The sequence below is a fragment of the Microtus pennsylvanicus genome, chromosome 4, assembly GCF_037038515.1.
Source record: "Microtus pennsylvanicus isolate mMicPen1 chromosome 4, mMicPen1.hap1, whole genome shotgun sequence".
Classification (NCBI taxonomy): Eukaryota; Metazoa; Chordata; class Mammalia; order Rodentia; family Cricetidae; genus Microtus; species Microtus pennsylvanicus.
The window spans coordinates 56,792,785-56,814,125 of NC_134582.1; the positions used below are offsets into that span (position 1 = coordinate 56,792,785).

The 21,341-nt window shown below is 49.4% G+C and overlaps 2 protein-coding genes across 12 annotated transcripts in view; both read right to left on the minus strand.

Moving 5' to 3' along the window:
- Fhod3 (formin homology 2 domain containing 3) overlaps nt 1–6,629 on the minus strand; it is a 424,496-nt gene extending 417,867 nt beyond the window's left edge. For 10 of the 11 annotated variants that reach the window (XM_075969155.1, XM_075969156.1, XM_075969153.1 and 7 more), the window contains exon 1: nt 6,322–6,606. In XM_075969155.1, the coding sequence (XP_075825270.1) occupies nt 6,322–6,486 (165 nt within the window). In that variant the 5' untranslated portion in view covers nt 6,487–6,606. Of the gene's footprint in view, nt 1–6,321 lie in introns of all 11 variants that reach the window. The other variant, XM_075969157.1, reaches the window with a different exon arrangement.
- Nucleotides 6,630–18,431: 11,802 nt separating this feature from the next.
- Mocos (molybdenum cofactor sulfurase) overlaps nt 18,432–21,341 on the minus strand; it is a 46,788-nt gene continuing 43,878 nt past the window's right edge. Inside the window, exons 14-15 of the mRNA XM_075969158.1 lie at nt 19,885–19,989; nt 18,432–18,620 (exon numbers count right to left, since the gene is read on the minus strand). Of these exons, the coding sequence (XP_075825273.1) occupies nt 18,510–18,620; nt 19,885–19,989 (216 nt within the window). The 3' untranslated portion in view covers nt 18,432–18,509. The remainder of the gene's footprint in view (nt 18,621–19,884; nt 19,990–21,341) is intronic.

The following is a 21,341-nucleotide window of genomic DNA, read 5'->3' on the forward strand; positions in this document are numbered from 1 at the left end:
GGCTAAGCATGATGGCCCAGGCCAGAAATCTCAGCATCAGCAGAAGAGGTGAAGACAGTGTGTTTAAGGCCAGCTAGGGATATACAGTGAGACATAATTGTGGGAAGACAAAACATTTCACTTGGCCATAGCAACCATGCTCGGGGAACTGTAAGGGACAGAGCTCTGATACCAGACGGATCCGTTCTTTACAAAAAGGAGGAGGAGGAGGAGGAGGAGGAGGAGGAGGAGGAGGAGGAGGAGGAGGAGGAGGAGGAGGAGGAGGAGGAGGAAAATCACAATATGCAAAAGTATAAGAAACACTATCAGTCCCTTCTCCACATTCCACAGTCCAGTTTAACTACGATCTACCTAAGCTATCTGGACACTGACCCACCTGCCTGCCTCTCTATCTTAGATCACCCTAAAGCAAGCTCCAGTCATCTACACCCTGGACTGTAAATATTTCATTACATATCTCTGAACAACACAAATTCTTATTTCAAAACAGCAGCATGGCTTTATCTCACTTTAAAACCAGTCGTGCGGGGCTGGAAAAGATGCTACTGACGAGTCTGCCAACCTGAGTTCAGTTTAGGGACCCGTGTAGTTGAAGGAGAGAACAACTCTTGAAAGCTGACCTCTGACCTCCACATACACGCCGTGTCACATGCATGCACACAGGTATTCACCACACAAAATAAGTTAATAAATATGTAATTTTACAAGTTAATCGTGTACACTACCAACTAGCCAGCCCCATTTGATTTTCCCCACCAATCTCAAATATCTATTTACAATGTGTTTGTTTGACTCGGCCTTCAACTTGAGCCTCATGCTAGGTTAGTACATCTCTAAAGCTTCTTTTCATTTTGTTTCTTCTAGTCTTCTCTTTTTCTTCACAATCTGTTTGCTAGCGAAACTGCAACGTCCTCCAATCAGGCTCTTGCTGATGCCATTCCTATGGGGAGGCTTAACGTTTTTGTTGTGACTTACTATTCCTCTCCCATTTCACTCTCAAACCCAACACTGCAAACGGAGCAAGAAGAAGGGATTGTTTGCAGACAGGGCATTCCGAAGCCAGCCACGGAAGTCAGAGGAACAGCGGATGAAGTGTGGAGGCCACCAGGAGCAGTAGCTGCCTCTGCCCGAAGGAAGCAAAGTCCCACGGGGGCTGGAAAGTTTCACCACTAGCGAGAACCCGAGGGAAAGAAAAGCGGGTGGGGGAAGGGCGTTCCTGAGTGGACCTGGCATGGTAATGAGTTTGAAGCTGCACCAGCAAGAACTAACATTTCACGGTACCATGGGTGAGGGAGGGTAAAGACAGGCCAGTTGTTTTGCTGAGGGACCCAGGCTGGACTCCGAGGACAAAAGGCACAGGCCCACAGAGCATCCACCAAGGGAGGACGCACCAGAGCAGAGCGATGTAAGTCACAGCCCCGCCCTCGTGGGGAGCAGCAGCCCATGCTCTGCCGGTTTTCTAATAATGGGACACAGTTGGCTACAGGCTTCAGAGTAAAAAAAGACTTGACCTTCAATCCCAGCTCCTTCACTTAAAGCAGCATGGCCTTATAGCCTTTAGCAACCTGCTTAACGTACCTATGACTCAGTTTCCTTCTGTGTTCGCTGGCATTTCCTTGTCTGTCGACTTGCCACAGTTGCTGGGGACAGCGAGAAATGAAATTTGACATTTCTATATCAAATGAAATCTGGAAGTCTATAGGACAGTCTCCAACACAAGCTGGTTCCAGAAAAGCCCTGCCCTACCGCACACCCAAGTCCGCTCTCATGCTGTCCCAACTCAGACACTTGCAAGGAGCCATGGGAGCACCTGCTGGATGTCTGGCTGGGTTACTGACATGGTCTGTAGCCATGCATGAAGCAAAGCCAGCTGACCCATAAAGGGTTCAATCCCATGATCCCGATCTCAATAGCAAGGTTCCAACCAAGTGAGCTAATTACAGTGGAGCTAGATTCAACACTGCTTAGACTCGTAGCCATTCATAGAACATTCTTAAACAGCGTTGTCCTAAGATACCGAGGCATAGCCCACTTGCCAAGTTTACTAATGATCTCATCTTTGAAAAATCTCAATGTAATGTAACAAACAGATGTGTCCCTTAAGAGGATTAAGGTGGAAATTCATTAGGGCAATAATACGGGTGGATTTGTGTTCTAAAACTAACACCTGTCAGTCAGCATGGTGCATGCCCTGTCTTAGCGCTACTTAGCTTCTAGGTACAACTTAGAGAAAGGGGCCACCAGGGCATCACCTTCAGGAAGTTATCTAAAGAGAGAGAAGATAATAAGAACCCCACATACTAACAGCCTGATATACTTCACCTGTAACCTGTGCACTTGGGCAGTAATTGGTACTGAAATTACCCAAGCACCATGGTAAGATACATGTTCTGAATCAGTAGATCAGGGGAGGCCGGAGTGTTCAGTTCAAGTAGAAGTCCAGATGATGTCCACCTTGTGCCTGTAGCAATGATCTAACTCTTGGTGCAACTGGCTGTTTTATGGATAGGATAGCCTCGGCCCTGCAGGTAGCCACAAAGACAAAGGTGGTGAGAAGGGATTAAACAGGGGACACTCGAGGTGAGCCCTGGAAGATGTGTTCTGAGAATGGACAGACTTCCTGGAAGGAGAACAGGCCAGACACTAACATGGAGCCATTGAACTCCACTGAGCCAGATCAGTGTCAGAAGCTAACTCTGGGATTTAAACTCACGTGACCAGGGGACTCCCATAGTTAGTCTCTCTTTCCATGACTCGCTATAGCATCAGTCCCTGGCCTGAGCAGTCATGTGCTTGGTGAGCTGGTATGGGTCTGATGAGACAGGTACCTGGAGCAGAGCGGCTATCACAGCTCTAGTCTCTCCAGCACTTAGTACATGGCAAAAATGATCCCAAATCAAACTACCTACATCACTAAAAATTACAGATGTGGGGCTGGAGAGATGGCCCAGTGGTCAAGAGCACTTCTTGTTCTTGCAGAGGACCTGGGTTCGATTCCTAGCACTCATACAGCAGCTCACAGTTCTAGAATGTGCATAATGTACAGACATATGTGCAAGCAAACTACTCATACCTATAAAATAAATATTTTTGAAAGTTTAATCGCAAAGTCATAATTGCTATTTTGACATAGACGTTAGTCATGACTCTTTTTTATACACACACTCTGCAGTTCCTGTTTTGTCTACCAAATGAGGAAAACTGCCCTTAGACTGCTGTTCTGGTTGTTGTTGTTGTTGTGTGTATGGTGTGTTGTTTGGATGGGGACAGGGAGGGCCATGTGTGTATGGAGAGACCAGAGGCTGACACCAGCTGTCTTCATCAATCGTTCCCCATTTTATTTTTTGAGACAGAGTCTCTCATATTGAACCTGAGACTTACTGATTCAACTACACTGATTGACCAACAAGTCCCGGGTCCCTTTTGTCCCCACCATCCCACACTCCTCCCCTTACCCCATCCCCATACATAGTGCCCGGATTTCAGGCTTGCACCACTACACTTAACTTTTTTTTTTTTTTTGAGGTTCTGGGATATTGAGCTCAGGTTGTCACACTTAGGTGAAAAGCAGTTTAGCTGAGCCATTTCTGCAGTACAAGACTGAGGACATCGGGAGTGTGTATATGTGAGTCTACCCGAGTGCTTCCCCCTTTCTACCTCCAGAGTCCCCCCGCCCCATTCCCAGGAGAAGTGTTCCCTAAGCCCTGGGAAGACTCACTGGTGGCCTGGAACATCCAGCCCCTAACTGTATGTTCTTACCTCTAAGAACTCTCCCAGGCCAGGAATTCTTTAAGCCCTTATGCTTGTAACATCACCTGCCCCCAGGCCAAAAGGTGCTTGGCACACAAAAGTGGTTGTGTTAGGCGAACTTGCCAAGGTAACGGATGAGAGGACCCAGGAAGTATAGCCTCTGTCTTCACCCACACAGCTAGCTGCTCAGGGGGCTGCACTGAGGTGTCCAGTCATTCAGGCCTATTTAGGCTCTCAGCTCCCTCCTCCCGGCAGAGAAATCGGGTTACTTAATTGCTCTCCACCTCTGTTTCTTTGTCCCTAAAACAGGGATAATATAAGCACTATATCATGGAGCTGTGTGATGTTAAGTGAGATCATGCACTAGTGCTCCCGGGGAGCACAGGCTACAGGCTGAGAGCTCCAAGCTGACTCGCTTTCTGTCATAGGTGGATTATCCGCTGGAGGGGCTGGAGATTGCGGTTCAGGTGGCAGAGCGCACACCTAATACACACAAAGCCCCACACCGCACAATGTGTTTGTGGTGATGCATGGCTATGAGGTTCGGTCAGGAGGATCAAACTTCAAGGGTAACCTCAGGATCATAGCAAGTTCAAGGTTAGCTTGGGACACGGAAGACTACTCCAATTTTTTTTAATTGCTGGAAACTAACTAACATCTTAAAGATGTTAGTTACTTAACTAACTTAAACACACGGATGCCCTGAATTCTGCTTGAAGAAACTCTGGTTACCAGTCAGCTGTCTGTGCTGTCCCTAAGTGCAAAAACTTAAATACAGAGTATAAAAGCAAGTGAAAATACTGCTGGGGTCCTTAGCCAAAAAAGTCTAAGATTAGTCTTGGGTGGTTAAAGGTTTTCTCTAAATCCTTTTCTTGTGTTTGCTTCACAAAGGATACCTTAGAAAGTTCTGGGAGCCAGTGTGCCTGTTGTACTGTGGCTTCTGGTGGGGGCCCAGGAGAGGGAAGGGGGGAGCATCAGGATTTCCTGCCCCACCAGGAATACTGGATTAAGACTATGGAAACCTAAAAACATACTTGAGTTCGGAGCCTGAAAGGTCAACCCATGTATATGGGGTTTGAGATCCAAGGAGACCACTTCAAGGTCACAAGGCCACAATTATGAGGCTTCTGTGGCTTCAACAAAAGATCACTGTAATCTGAGACCATGGTGAATGGAAGAACCATGAAGTGGGAGACACTGAGAAAACTTTTACTGAATCTGCTGCTGGAGAAGCGGTAAGAACTTACTAAAGCGACTCCCAAGGTAAGGCGCTCTGTGGTCAGAAAGAATGCAAGTACATTGACTATATAACCACCCAGAGCCAGTACAGAAGGAATGAGAGGATCTGCCCACTCTCCGTTTAAAAAAAGAAAAGAAAAAGGAAGTGGTTACTAGGTAGTCCATCCTCAGGGATGGAGGGAGCCCTGAGGAACTCTGAGCAGGGGAGAGGATTTCTAAACCCCTCAGGTACAAGCACAGCCTCCTCTTTTACTTTCAAAACCAGTGGGCATCTAACAGAAAGCCGGAGGATTTTCCGAAATCACTTTTGCCCTTGGAATTAAGGGTTCTCTTTCCCAAATGTTTGTCCATGTTGATCCTCACAAAATTAATTATCTCTAAACTTTGATGTGGACCTAAGCAGAAAATACAGCAAGGAAGTAAACCCTTCAAGGTGCAGTCCATCTGTGTACGTGGGAGGGAGGCTTTCCCGAGAGCTAAATGATTAGCTTTCGATGCCCGGCTCTTTACAATCACTTTGCAAGACGCCTGGCCTCCTTCAAAGGGTTAAAAAAAGAAAGAAAGAAAGAAAGAAAAGACATGAAAAGAAAAGAAAACTCTAACGGGTGGACTGAGACGCCATTCTTCCCAGGGGACACTCATTTGGGGCTCCTGGGCCGAGGCTTTGTGAGCCTCTTGCCCGCGCCCCCGCCCTTCCTCCCACAGGGGCTGCTCCTCCAAGGTTCCTGAGGCCACCTGCTCCTCGGGGGAAAAAAACGGGATAGTGTGAACGCTATCGCAGTGCGCGCCCCTTGCCAGAGGGAGGAGGGGGAGGTGTTCCCGGAAAGCGTGCTTTGTCGCGAGGGTCGCCCAGCCGCCCGCAGTGCCAGGGAGGCCCTACAGAGCTTCTGTCCCCGGCATCACTCAGGGCTCTCTTCCAGGAAACCGAGTCCCGCGGCTCACAGAGCTCTCTCCGTGCCCGGCTCGGGGCCAAGCGGGGTACCGGAGCCGATAGCCCCGGCGTCTGAGCTGCACCCCGCCCACCAGGCCGAGCTAACGGAGAGGCCACGGAGATCCCAACACATCCCGCCTCCAGCCGGTGTGGCACCTGCTGGGCCCCGCTCGTCCAAAGATCTGGACTAGGACGTGGAGCTATCCTTCCCGCCAGCCAGAGAGTCATGCGCCAGCCTCTGGGTGCTCGGGGCCCCTCTGCCTAACCCTCAGTGGTATCTGCCCTTGGGCGCGTGTCCCCGGGGCCTCTGCCAGTCCAGTCCGTCTGCAGCGCCCCCACCCTGACAGGCACGGCTGCAGGGGTTGCGTCCCCAGCTCGCCACCCACCCCGCCGGATCTTACCTTGTGCGGCGCCCGCAGCAGCCGATGGACCCCGGCCAGCTGGGTGCCCAGAGCCAGGTCCTCGCGGAATGTGAACAGCGGTGGCCGGCTGGGCTCTGGGAAGTTGGTACTGTTAAAAGGATCGGTGTCGTCCAAGAATTGCACGCGACAAGCCAGCGTGGCCATGATGCATCCCTGCCCCGTGGGGCGCGAGCCCCAGGGTCAGCGGGCCGCGAGGGCTGGGACGCCTGGTCTGCGCGAAGGGAAGCCGCCGCTAGCAGGCTCGCGGGCTGGCAGGCTACGGCGCGCCGGGCTGAAGCCCGGACTCCGGCCACGGGGGGCGGGGCGGGGGCGGGGCTGCGCCCCCTCCCACCCCTCCCGCTCGGGCTCCTCCCCCCCACTCGGTTTCCCCGGCACCAGGACGGGCTTCCCCGACCTACGCGACCGCTGCAGGGACAGGGAATGCGAGAGCCTCTTGCGCAGCGTCCGCAGCCCTGCGCCTAGCAGGGATCGGCTTGCAGGAACGCCCCTACGCAAAGCCGGCTGCACGTGCACCAGTCGCCCAGGTCCCTGCAGCACCAGCCTCGGAGCGCGGGCACTGGATTGGGGACAAGACTGTTCTCTGACTATGTTACCCCTGGGACAGAACACAGCACAACCCTTTGCAGATGAAGACGATAGGACCGGCCTTTCTGCTAGGCACACAGAGGCGAGGAACCAGCTCTCTGCAACCCTGTGGTTAGGAGACCGCAATCCTGAGCCCGGGTGAGGAGGACTCCAGGGAGGTTTGCGTCAGAAGAGAAAAGGAGCTGAGGAGTAGGAGCCTAGAAATCCCAGCAGCTTTTCTTGAGCCCAAGGGCGCCCGGAATGAGAGCCGATAGGCTGCAAGGCCAGGCTCCACGACCCCAAAGCCGGGCCCCAAGAGCACCCTAAGAATTATGGTTGAACCTGTCCATCATCACCACCCCTCTCCTCGGTTAGGTCTCCGGAAATTCTAACTGGACCATCTGCAGCAGAGGAGGAGGGGTGCTTCTGGACAGATCTCAGAACAATGAAAACGCGGGAAAGAATCGGAGGATTCCACTCGAAATCCCGGGAATTTGAGTGAAGCTTGACAGTCCCCCTGCTTCTTCCAGCCTGGAGCCGCAATACTCCATCAGCTCTCTTTGCTGCTCACAGGCGACCCCTAACGTTTCCAAAAAGAACTGACCGCCTTTTCCATTCCCAGGCTGCATTGCTGATTCCTAATCCCTGTCTCCCTAAAAGCAGCATCTGTCGTTCTTCACAACCAAGAGGGCTCCTAATTCGTCCCTCTCCCTTCTCTCTAGTTTCAAGAGAATAGAAATCCTTGTCCATCAGTTAGCAGCTTCACTCGCATCTGTGGCGGTGCCGTTTCTGTCGACTCTTCACTAGTATGTACACCCTCCTGGAGATTTCTCTGGCCTCTCTTTTACACAGCCTCTGATTCCTTTATCAGTTGTCCTAGTGTTTTGATTGGTAGGGAGACTAGTTTTTGAGACAAAATTTGAGCTGGGCGTGGTGGGGCATGCCTTTTGATCCCAGCATTCAGGAGGCAGAGGCACGCAGATCTGTGAGTTCGAGGCCATCCTGTTCTACAGCACTAGTTCCAGGAAAACTACGTAATTGAGACCCAGTCTCAAAAGTTGGGGAGGCGTTGGTGAAGCCCACATTGACTCAAACTCACGATCCTCCTGCCTCAGCCTCTCTAATGACACGATGCACCCTATTTGACTCATTTCTGCCTTCTCAGATTTTTGATGCTTAGTCTTTATCCACAACTTGACTGCAATTAGACTCACCATGAAAACATGCCTCTTAAGGGTGTCTTTAATGATGTTTCCAGAAAAGTTTGAATGAGGACTAGAAGACTCACCCTGACTAGTGGAGGAACCATCCCTTGGGCTAGCACTAAAGGAGAAAGCTGAGCAGCACAGCCACCTCTCCGTGTGTGACTGTGACACAGCATAGCCACCTCACACTCCAGCTGCGTGCCTTCCCAGACATGATGGAGAGTCTTAGAATCTGCGTCAGCCTGCAGAGTTCAGGGGATGAGTACTGGTCTTCCATGAGAAACCGCATGGAATAGAGATGTACCATCTCACAGAGGTCCTCACATCAGCCAGCTGACAGCCAGCAGACACCCCTCATTCATATCCCCCAAATTTCACCACACCCCTCATATTTCCATTTGTCCAAAACCCCTTATTTCCCCCAAATTTCCCTCACATTCATCATCCCCCCATCTCCCCACACTCCTCATGTCCCCCCATTTCCTCTCTCCCTTCATATTTTCATAACTTGGTCACTTCCCCCATTAACAGGTGAACCCTGTTTCTCCATTCTTTGATATTTTTTTGACAGAGTCTTACCAGACAGTCTTGACTGTCCTGGAACTCATAGTGATCAGCCTGCCTCTGCCTTCTGAGCGCTGGAATCAAAGGCGTGTACCACCATACCCGCTCCCCGTTTTTTTAATTGGGATGGCTTCGTTACTTGCTCCCACGAAAAGAGTGTGTAGAAGTAACAGTGTGTGACTTCTGAGAACAGATCTGAAGAGACTGCAGTGCCTCCTCTCACCCAACCTCAGGGAGCTCTGGCCTGAGGCTACAGATCTCATCTGGGGAAAATGCTTCCCAAGACTTCTGAAGATTAGAAAAATGGTTTCTATGCAATAGAACAATGAAACATTGGGCAAGATGATTGCCTACAATCATCTGGAATGAATAAAGCATATGGCCTGAAGCTAAGGAGTTATCTAGGGATATCTCTAAAATTGTTCAAAGTACCTGTTGGGTGCTTCCAGCTGCACATATAATGAATTTTATTTGCAGGAAGGGAAGAAATCTGGAATCCCTAAACTTAGAATTGCAAAATAAAGCAGTTTCTCATCCCCAGACTTCCAGACAGCAAAAGATTTAATATTTGTATGTATAGGTTTTTGCCTATGCACCATATGCATGCAATGCCTGTGGAGGCCAGAAGAGGGTGTTCAATCCCCTAAGCCTTAGGGCCTAAGAGAAGAACTTAGTAAAATACATTTTAGAATGGGATTGTTGGAGGCCTGAGAGATGAATCAGCAGTGTAGAGCAGTTGCTCTTTGCAGAGGACCAGGGTTTGGAAAAATGGAGGCTGCACCAGAGCTTGGAGCTAAGAGCCATAGAGAAGGGTGAATGTAACCATACCCAAGGGCACATGTACAGGGCTGCCATGACAGACGGTCACGTGTGTCTCCGGCTCGCTCCCTAAGTGGAAGTGTGTGCTGATGGGATTCTGCCTCAGGCTCAGCGCTGACCACTGGGTACGAATGGTCATGTAACCTGCCGTTTTTTATTATTGGTTTTTCGAGACAGGGTTTCTCTGTAGCTTTGGAGCCTGTCCTGGCACTAGCTCTTGTAGTTCAGGCTGACCTCAAAACTCACAGAGATCCGTCTGCCTCTGCCTCCCGAGTGCTGGGATTAAAGGTATGCACCACCACCACCACCAGGCGTAACCTGCCTTTTTAAGTCAAGGGTTCTGGATGTGCTCCACCTAGAAGGTCTCCTCGCCTGCATGCACACTCAGTCAGTGGCTTCTTGGCCACTTTCCCGGCCTCAGGGTGCTGCCTACTTCTCAAATCTGTGTCACTCAGTGTATGGTGACTTTCTGTTGCTGCAATGACACACCATGACCAAAAGTGACTTCAGGAAAGATGAGTTTATTTTGGCACAAGGTTCCAGAGGGAGCGTGAGCAAGAGAGCCATGGCAACAGTCAGCAGGAGCAGGAAGCTAAGTGATCACCTTTAATTTTATAAGAACCGTGGTTTTCCTCACTGTGGAAAATTCCCCCCATGAATTTCCATGCGCAGGAAAAATGAGAGGGAAGTGGAGTGGGGCTGTAAACTCTCAAAGCCCACTCTCGGCACCATGTATCCTGCAGCAAAGCACCTGCTAAGGGCTGTGGAACCCCTTCAAGCAGCACTAACTGGGGCCAAGCACTCAAATACATGAACCTTGAGGCAACAGTTCTCATTCAAGCACCATGCTTAGCTTGGCTTTTGATTGTGGCAGTTCTGTACTTCCAAGATACAAATGTTTCAAGTTGAAAGGTGTCAGGTAATAAACCCTTGGTTATATAGGTCATTTCAGCTGGGCTCGGCGGTGTCTCTCCTGCTGCGGCTGTCATCTGAGCGCATCACTGGAATGAAGCAATTAAAATCGTCTCCCACCACGTCTAGGGGTGTCTGCCGGCTGTCAGCCGGTTGAGGTGGAGGACTTCTGTGAACAGCGCACCTCTATTCCATGTGGTTTGTCATGGAAGGCTAGATCAGTGTTCCTCACATGAACTCCACAGACTGAGGTAGATGCTACGAACCAAGAGCAGGCGCTGTTCAGTCTCTTGATCCCTGGGCTCAGATTTTGAGTTGCAGCTAATGATATAGCTCAGCAGGTAAAGTTGTTCGCCAAGCCTTACCACCCGAATTCTTTCCCTATAACCCACACGGTGTCAGAAGAGAATCACCTCCCACAAGTTGTCCTGAGTTCCACACACGCAGGCACACACAAAAATAAATGAATGTATGTAATAACAACAAAATCAGTGTCCATTTGACAGCTTTTGAAGGGGTTGGACACAAAGTCAGTCAGGACCACCCTGACTCAGAAACTGGGTACTAGATTCTGCCCCTGCAGAGGTAAAAGAGAAGGCATAAATTTGCAGAGAGCCCTGAGGACCCCAAGATGAGGAACTGCTGCAGTCATCGCTTCAGCAGTCAAATATAGGACGTACAGTCCTGGACGCACACAGCTCTCTGTATAGACACATGTTTGGGCACATGTGTGGAGGTACACATGCATACACAGGAAGGGAAGCAGGAGAGAGGAGCAGGCTATACAAAACAAGGCTACATCCTTGAAGGAAAAATAAAGCACAAATATAAGAAAAATAGACCCCAAAAGACTGGTTTGTGCTAAGCAGACTGGGGAGTAAGGTGCTGAAGCAGTCAGTCAGGCAGGCGTCCCTTCTGAAGGACCCCACCACCAGTGATGCAGTTTTCCTCTGAATCCAAAAACCCTCACCGATACTCAGCTGTTGAGAAATGCTGACCTGATATCAACTAGTGCTCAGAATCCTGAAAGAAAAAACTGTGCTTACCTAATGCTGCCACCGGGTGGTAGACATGGCTCAACTTGGGCATTTCAAGATACTGTCCTGTACCACAGTAAGAACTGTGGTTTTCCTCAGTTTTCAGGTGAGATTTAGAGGTCTTCTGTCACTTATTCAGAGAGAGTATTATTTGCCATGACTTTAATTTAGGGATTTGTAAAGGGAAATACGTAGATGTTCATTCTGCTAGCACAAAAGAGGATGAAAGAGCCTGTAAGAGGCTGTGGGTGGCCTAGCTTCCCTTCAGTTTCCATGCGCTCCCTGAGCTGGCCCTGTGATGGGAGAGGCCTGGCCTTTCTCAGAAATCCCAGGTGCTTGAAACAATACATACCAAAGGAGGTTTGGGGTTGCCGCCAGGTCCCTAAAGATCTTAATCCCCACCAGGTCCTCTAGATGCCTAAAGCCTATATTTTCTCTTCCTGGTGACCCCCCCACACACACACACCTCTCCTTTAGCTACTTGTAGGTAGAATTTTTCGTCAGGTACCACAAAAACACTCTTGATTGGCTGACAGGAACCCACTCCCAGATAACCACATGGAGACTTGATTATGAAAGGTTGGCTCTTATAACTTAAATGAACCCCTTTCTAGTAACCTACGTGCCACCCCAAGGCTCGCTTACCTCATCTAAGTACCGTCTGTCCTGCTCTTCCCAGCATTCTCTCTGCCCCCAAAATCCTGCCTCGCTACTGGCTGTTTAGCTTTTTTTTTTAATTAAACTAATCAGAGTGGCATGTACTCACACAGTGTAAAAAAATATTCCAGCCGGGCGGTGGTGGCGCACGCCTTTAATCCCAGCACTCGGGAGGCAGAGGCAGGTGGATCTCTGTGAGTTTGAGACCAGCCTGGTCTACAAGAGCTAGTTCCAGGACAGGAACCAAAAAACTACAGAGAAACCCTGTCTCGAAAAATAAAAAAAAAAAATTCCACAGGTACTTGTCTTATTGCTGAGACAAAATACATGACAAAGGCAATCTAAGAAGAGCATCTCTTCGGAACATGGTGGCAGGAGCATGAGGCAGCTGATCACAGTGCATCCAATCAGGAGGCAGAGATGAATGTTGGCGCTCAGTTCGCTTTCTCCTTTCTGTTTAGTCCGGGACTCCAGCCTCTAGGGTGGTGCTGCCCCTATTTGAGATGGATACACACCCATTAACCTTGACCATCCCTCACAGGTGTGTCCCGAGTTGTCTCCAAGGCGATCCTAGGTCGTGTCAAGTGGACAACTTAAACCATAACCACTTCCCCATGAATAAAGGAAAGGAGGGCAAAGAGGGCAAAATTGGTCCTGATAGCATCATCCAATCAAGGCACTGTCACTCCAAACAGCAAATGCCACTTTGGGACATGCTTGAATACGGCGCACCGTGCCCCCGTGTCTCCGTTCGGTGCGCTTTTACCCAGTTCACGAGCTTCGGGCAAGGGGGCTGGAGGTCAAAATACACAGACACACACAGAGGCAGCGACACGGGTCATCCTTGAATTCACCAAGAATGCCCCCTTTATTGTGTTCAGGGGCAGATTATATAGAGATAGCCACGCCCCAGCCAAACCCACAGAAACCACTCTCCTGCCATCAGAACTCCTGAAGGTCTCGTGCTCAGAGCAGCTGTAGGCACTCAGATCAGGGGATTACAAGAAATTCAGGATCTGGGGTCTCACTGCTCCCAACATGTCCCCCCTAAATTTTTTATAAAACGGAAAACCCTCCTGACCACACAGCCTTTTGGTCTCTACTGCACCTAGATTCACTTTGGCCAGCACTCTATTGAACCTGTACTCAGGAGAGAGTGACAGCATCTCCTCAGGAGAATACTGGCTTTTAGGGAACACAAGAGAGCAACTTAAGCCTGTAAGACAGGTAGATTCAAGTATCCCAGAGACTGTTGGTTCCTCATACTATTTCCCACACACCCTTTTCCCCTCAAGTGAACAGAGGTGTGTGACCATATCAGACTCGGGACTTTTAGGAGTGGCTTTGCCATGACCCCAGGAGCAGTCAGAAACCACTGTTCCTTCAGCAGTCCCCTAAATAACATACCCCAGCTGCCATACCCCCGTGGCACATTCATTCTTGTCAGCTGAGTGCATGGAAGACACCTTCTCGCTCATGCACCTCTTTGGCTTCCCTAGCAGCTCAGCTGATCCTGCTTCTGCTAAGTGACCATATGCTGTACTCTCATGGGTTGTCTGATCTTACACAGGATTCAAAGATGAATGCCCATGGCAACAGGCATTAAGATTGCCAGCAGTAGGGTCCCCAGTCACCACTGGACCTAACCTCCCATTTGAGCTATGGTATTCAACCATCCCTTTGGCTAAACAGTTACAATCTGGTGTGCTAATTGTAACATTTCAAGGGCTATTCAAGTAACCATTGGGTTGTTTCACCACATAAGAGGCATTCGCAATATTAACAGATGTCATACAAATGGAATAATGAACAAGACATTTGTTGTACTAGCCATAGGTCCACCTGCTCCTACAATAGGGCAGTCTCTTGATTTAAATTTGCTCTGGTGGAGACTCTTCGCCGTGCAGAGCCTGGAACTGCCACTGCCTTTTCCTTGTCCCACCGCTGCGTTCTCGGGCAGCCCAGTGAGGTCTGTGCTCCAGCTTGTCTCAGCTCCAGCAATTGTTGTTGCATTTGCTGATACTTCTGGCACTGCTGTGGCATCCACCAGGCTAGGCACCAACTGGCCTGAGGCAACGTGCCTTCCACCAAAGCCACCTAGCAAAGCTCTGCTCCAGCTGCCTTCTAGCCCCAGCTGCATTCGTTCTGGGTCCAAACTGGTGCACGGAGTGGAGCAAAACTCAGGGAAGCAGGCTTGCTGCTCTGCAACCAGGGAAGGGGCCTCCCTGCAATCAGGGAATTTGGGCGTTGTCAATCTGTCTGGCTACTTCCTGCTGAGCAGGGACACTGCATTCTTGGGGGTATTTACTGCAACTTACTGCCATTTTCCAGCCACACTCGGACGCGGGTAGCGGCCACAGGAAAGAGGCAGATCGGTGAGAGCTTGGCCCGGCTGGCTCTGCAGGGCAGTTGCGGCCATGATGGCGGCTACCGCCGCTTACACTCCACATTTCTGAAGGTCTTGGTGAATCAAACCACATGCTAGCCTCGAGTTTCATTTAAATCTCAAATAAATCCTCAGGTTCTCATCCTCTGTGGAGACAAAAGCAGAACCTCTTTTCCAAAACATCAAATCTTTAAGCCCATATTTTAAAGTCAAAATACCTTTCTTAGCAGTTCCTAGAATCAAATGTCTTTCTCCAGTCCAGAACACAAAATACAACACAACCAACATCATACATCTGTACACATTTATCATTTTAAGCTATATACATTCTTTTTTCAGCGACTCAGTGAAGACAGGATTTCTCTGTGAAACATTCTTGGCTTGACCATTAATTCATTTTGTAGACCAGGACAGCCTTGAAATCACAGCAGTCCATCTACCTTGAATTTCCAAGTTATGTTAATAAAGGTGCGCTTTTACCCAGTTCGCGAGCTTCGGGCAAGGGGGCTGGAGGCTAAAATACACAAACACACACAGACAGAGAGACAGTGACACGGGTCATCCTTGAATTCACCAAGAATGCCCCCTCTATTGTGTTCAGGGGCAGATTATAGATGGCAGAGATAGCCAGGCCCCAGCCAAACCCACCAGAAACCACTCTCCTGCCATCAGGAACTCCTGAAGGTCTCGTGCTCAGAGCAGCTGTAGGCACTCAGATCAGGGGATTACAAGAAATTCAGGATCTGGGGTCTCACTACTCTCAACACCTGAAGGCCCTTGAGACCAGAGGCAGTTGTAGGTAAAAGAGGGCAGGTGATGGCCCTGTCCTGTCCATCTCTACAGGACTTCCCTTGGCTTCCCCCAGACTAATCTCACATCTCATGGATGTACCCCTATCCTTGGACTGCTAATCAAATCAGTATCGTGTTGTGATTGGCTGACACAAACCACCAGACCCTCTGAACTTGTTCTGTTAACGCAATGGGAGGTGCAACTGGGGAGAAAACCACACTTGGGTATTTGTTCTTACCATGCTTCCTGTACCTCTGAAGCAAAGCCCCTTGCTGTAAACAACAATGATCAGAACGATCAGAGAGTAAACTCTAGACCTCAGCCCCTCAGGCCTCAGCCCCTCAATCTCAGCCCCTCAGACCTCAGCCCCTCAGGCCTCAGCCCCTCAGATCTCAGCCCCTCAGGCCTCAGCCCCTCAGATCTCAGCCCCTCAGACCTCAGCCCCTCAGGCCTCAGCCCCCTCAGATCTCAGCCCCTCAGACCTCAGCCCCTCAGGCCTCAGCCCCTCAGACCTCAGCCCCTCAGGCCTCAGCCCCTCAGACCTCAGCCCCTCAGATCTCAGCCCCTCAATCTCAGCCCCTCAGACCTCAGCCCCTCAGGCCTCAGCCCCTCAGATCTCAGCCCCTCAGACCTCAGCCCCTCAGATCTCAGCCCCTCGGGCCTCAGCCCCTCAGACTTCAGCCCCTCAGATCTCAGCCCCTCAGACTTCAGCCCCTCAGACTTCAGCCCCTCAGGCCTCAGCCCCTCAGACTTCAGCCCCTCAGGCCTCAGCCCCTCAGATCTCAGCCCCTCAGGCCTCAGCCCCTCAGACCTAAGCCCCTCAGACCTCAGCCCCTCAGACCTCAGCCCCTCAGATCTCAGCCCCTCAGGCCTCAGCCCCTCAGATCTCAGCCCCTCAGGCCTCAGCCCCTCAGACCTCAGCCCCTCAGATCTCAGCCCCTCAGACTTCAGCCCCTCAGACTTCAGCCCCTCAGACTTCAGCCCCTCAGGCCTCAGCCCCTCAGACCTCAGCCCCTCAGATCTCAGCCCCTCAGATCTCAGCCCCTCAGGCCTCAGCCCCTCAGACCTCAGCCCCTCAGATCTCAGCCCCTCAGACTTCAGCCCCTCAGGCCTCAGCCCCTCAGACTTCAGCCCCTCAGACCTCAGCCCCTCAGACCTCAGCCCCTCAGATCTCAGCCCCTCAGACCTCAGCCCCTCAGACTTCAGCCCCTCAGGCCTCAGCCCCTCAGACCTCAGCCCCTCAGACCTCAGCCCCTCAGATCTCAGCCCCTCAGATCTCAGCCCCTCAGACTTCAGCCCCTCAGACTTCAGCCCCTCAGGCCTCAGCCCCTCAGACCTCAGCCCCTCAGACCTCAGCCCCTCAGACCTCAGCCCCTCAGGCCTCAGCCCCTCAGATCTCAGCCCCTCAGACCTCAGCCCCTCAGGCCTCAGCCCCTCAATCTCAGCCCCTCAGACCTCAGCCCCTCAGATCTCAGCCCCTCAATCTCAGCCCCTCAGACCTCAGCCCCTCAGGCCTCAGGTCTATCACTTACCAGGTGGAAAACCTAGATCAAGCAACTGACCTTGGCCTCCGTTTTTTTATCTATAGAGGTGAAACTAGTAAACTCACAATCGTCTTCAAGAGGATCACACTGTTCTCTCCACCTGAAGTGCTTAGAACATTGCCCACAATCATGAGTCAGCAGTTTAGGACCCAGCTCCAGTTTGATCTCCGCTAGGTTCTACTCCCATCTTCACTGGGTAATTTCGCCTCTCTGCTTATCTCCATGGGGTGTTTGGGATCTGTGAGGCATGCAGCAGAGTGCTTGCTCAAGCTATTGTTTCACAAACATTAGCAAGTGTGACGCTGTGGAGAAGAGAGCTTGGGATGTACAGAGGCACACTCTCTAGCTGGGCAGGCTTGTGTAACGTATAAACCTACTCCATTTTATAAAATTAAAACACCATTGTGCACCTGAAATAAATCCAACACAGCCGTGATATATAATCTTTTGAGAAATTACTACACTAAGTTTGTTACTCTTTCAAGAATTTCAAGATTTATATTTATTCATGAGAGGAGGCTCATAATTCTCATAGATAGCTGAGAAATATCAGCATGACATATTAGACAGCTGAAAAATATACTCGGAACAAAAAAAAATAGTATAAATAAAAAGATTCAGTCCATCAGAAAGATGTAGAAGTCGGTACATAATCCCAGTATGCGAAAAGCAGAGGCAGGCAGATCCCCATGAGTTCAGGACCAGATAAGGTCTAGGCCAGCCAGACATACACAGTGAAACCCTATCTAAAAATAAAATTTTTTTAAACTAAGAAAAAAAAACAGAAATTTTAAGTGTGAACACACATACATAAGTAAATAAATAGATAGATAACTAAATACCTTCAAAAATATAAATCAAGCTGAATATGGTATGGTGGTTCATTCTCTTGGGAGGTGAGGACAGGAAAATCAAGCCAGCCTGAGAGATGGAAGCCCTGTCTCAACCCCTGCTTCCAGAAATATATAGAATGAAAGCCAGGCAGATGTTCTCTAGTTGCTGACAGCCTGCTGACCTTTTGCAGTGTTGAAATGTACCCAATAAACTTTGTGGTTTGGGTTTTTCGAGACAGGGTTCCTCTGTGTAGCCTTGACTGGCCTGGAACTTGCTCTGTAGACCAGGCTGACCTCAAACTCACAGAGATCTGCCTGCCTCTACCTCCCGAGTGCTGGGATTAAAAGCGTGCACCACCATCATCTGGCCCAGTAAAACTATTTTTAAAAATGGGGCCAAGAAAATGCCTCAGCCGATAAAGGCACTTGCCACCAAGCCTGACACCTGAGTTTGATCTCCAGAACCCACGAGTAGAGAGAACCAACTCCCACACAAATAAAAAACAAAAACAAAAACAAACAAACAAACAAAAACTTCATATCCTGAGTATCATGAAAAAATTTCCATTGTCTACAGCTGCTCATTGTTTGGATGTGAGATGTGAGGATGTCTTTTTAGGTGTGGGCAGCCCTGATAAGCCTGGTCAGTGCCCGTGAGCAGAGGTCAGGGGGCACCGGTTAAGAGTGGGTTGGGTCTCCAAAGGCAATGAGCGGTACTCATTCTAAGACTAAGTTCTACTGAATCAAGTCACAGGTCTCAATAACGCAGACAACAATGTGAAGAGAAACTTTAATGCTCTCTGGGGAAGAAATGTTAGACGATAACGCCCGGGTATTTCTGGGAAGCAGGTGAGTCAGGACACTCCACGCTCTTTCAACACGGGCAGCACCTCAGATCCCACCGACAGGAAACAGGGAGAGGATAAATCCAAGGACGCGTGCATCAGGTACACACCAAAGTTCACCTGTGAGAGAGGCGATAGTCACAAGACAAGCCATATTATTTTGAAAGTTGATAAAATCATTTGCAGCTGGCTTTTAATCCCAGCGTTCCAGAATGCAGAGGCATGCTCATGTGTGTAGAGGTGCACACGTGTGTGCATATGGAGGCGAGAGGACAACCCTGGCTGCTGTTTCTCAGGTGCCATCCACATCGCTTATTGAGACCAGGTCTCTCATAGTCTGTTACTCACCAGGTAGGGCAGGCTGGCTGAAGAGCCCCTGGAGTTTCTACCTTCCCAGTCTGGGGTTACAAGCATGTATCAAAGTGTCCAGTTCAGCTCGTGTGTGTGTGTGTGTGTGTGTGTGTGTGTGTGTGTGTGTGTGTGTGTGTGTGTGTGTGAGAGAGAGAGAGAGAGAGAGAGAGAGAGAGAGAGAGAGAGAGAGAGAGAGAGAGAGAGACAGAGCTCTTCAGCTTGCAAGGCATGCATGCACTCTACAGGTTGAGCTATCTCCCCAGCCTATAAATTTATTATTTATTTGAGACAGGGCCTCACTGTAATCTAGGGCAACTACAAACTCTCTATGTAACCATGGATGTCCTTGAGCTCCTTTAGGGATCTAGGAGTTATCACCATACCCTGCTTCAAGAATGCTTTAATGGCTGGAACTCTTCACAAAATCCTAACAGAAGATACAACGCTAAACATAAATGTTTCTAGTGAATCAGTATATCAGACACTCAGCTTTTATAATCAAGACTCTACAACCGCAACCCTGAGTCTTTTATCCCCAAGAAGATGAACTGCTGGGCTAGGTATCATGAACTTCACCGAGCCCTCTCAGGAGATCCTCTACCCACGGAGCCATCTGACCTTTTAATGAGATCTCTGTGGTGAACAAAATAGTTATCAGGATAGTAGGATTAATGTTTTCATGTGGTGGTAGGGATGGAAGCCAGATCCCTGTGCGTGCTAGGTGAGTGAGCTCTCTACCACTGAGCCACATCCCCAGCCTTGTTATTTTTATATTCCTTCTATATTCAATAAGATCTAAGAACATTAAAATGCTTATAATAAAACAGCAACCAACACAGGATGAGACATTGGATGGCAAGGAAAACAACAGGGAACCAGGAGCAAGCTAGGGACGTTGACTAGAGCATTGGGAGGGTACAGCAGCAAACCCTCCACTGCTGAAAACTACTCAGCACTCCTGTCAGAATAGTTATGTGCCAATGGCATGCCAAGATCTTAAAATGGGGTTTCCAAGTTGGGCATGCATACCTACCTTTCTCCCCCGACTCTCAGAAAGCTTCTGGAAAACATCTTGGTTCCGCTGCCCTGTTTGCTGGTCAATACATATCATTTGACACCTGTGACAAGGCCCCAGGACCTGGCAGGGGAGAAGGGAAATGCAATGAGGCCATCACGCTTTGCATGGTGGAATCACAAACATACGACCAACCTCTGAGCACAAACGCAGCCCCTCTTTGCAGCATTTCCTGGGAATGGACCATCTGAGGTTGTGGGCTAAAAGGCACAAGAACAGCGGACACAAAGAAAGGAGCAAAAGACAATCTTGATGGTACCTAGAGGTGGGAGGAATCTGAAGGACGGAAAACACTCAGAACTGCAAAGACAAACAGAAACCACCACTGAGCCAGGCTCAGGGCACCAACTATGCACACAGAGATTTAACCTAAAAAGGAAGTAGAAGTATAAACACAGAATCACAAGCAGGGATTTGTCCACATAATGCTGACAGTGTGGAAAACTTGTATCTTAGACATCACACGGTACTGAAGATAACACATCTATGTGATTAGTGATGCTTACCACAAGAATTAAAATTAATCTACAAGAAGCTGGGGGCGTGGCTCTATGAGCTAGGTGCTTGCCCACATGCATGAAGCCCTGGGTTCCAACCCCAGCCCTGCATAAAACAGGTGTGGCAATCCATGCCTATAATCGCATTCAGAAGGTGGAGGCAGAAGATCAGAAATTCAAGTTCATCTTCAGCATGACAACGCTTGCCTGAGCTACATAAGACTTTTTAAAAAAAAAAATCATAAAGACCTTGAAATAGAACAGGGGTGGGGGGGTACTCGTATTCTGTAATTGAAGAAGCAAGCAAAGTCTATGTGTATTTTCTATGTGTCTACAGATATACACGCCTACATACCCAATACAAAAATAAATAAAATCCCCTCCATCTGCTTGGCATAGGTCATATGGTATGAGAGGACTCAGCAGTCATTGGCCAGAGCCTTTACCACTTTCATAACAAGAGGGGAAAGACATCAATATTAACAGCAAGTTTACATCTTGGCAGTGATGAGATTGCTCTTTTACTACACATGCAAGATGCAAAAGGGCTTTTTTAAAAAGACAGAATCTCAGTACATGAACTGAACTCAAGAGATCCTCTTGCTTTAGCTACCTGAACAGCTAGGATCACTGTGTCAGTAACTGGGTTTTCCCCATGGCTGCTTGTGCCTCTGCTTATTCGTGGGTCAGTATGGTTCGCCGAGGTTAGAAGCACTCACTGTGCAGCTGAGCCCTGGCCTGTGCTATAGTCTGCACTCTAGCTGATGGGCATCCATCTGCTGGGAAATGGTGTCCGTGTGGTTCGGAGCTCCACGTTCCCAGACCCTGTGAGTGGTAGAGGGTGCTGGAAAGAATAGCAGGTGCTCACAACATCAATTAAGATACATTTCCTCATCCAGCAGCTTATCTGGATGTGTC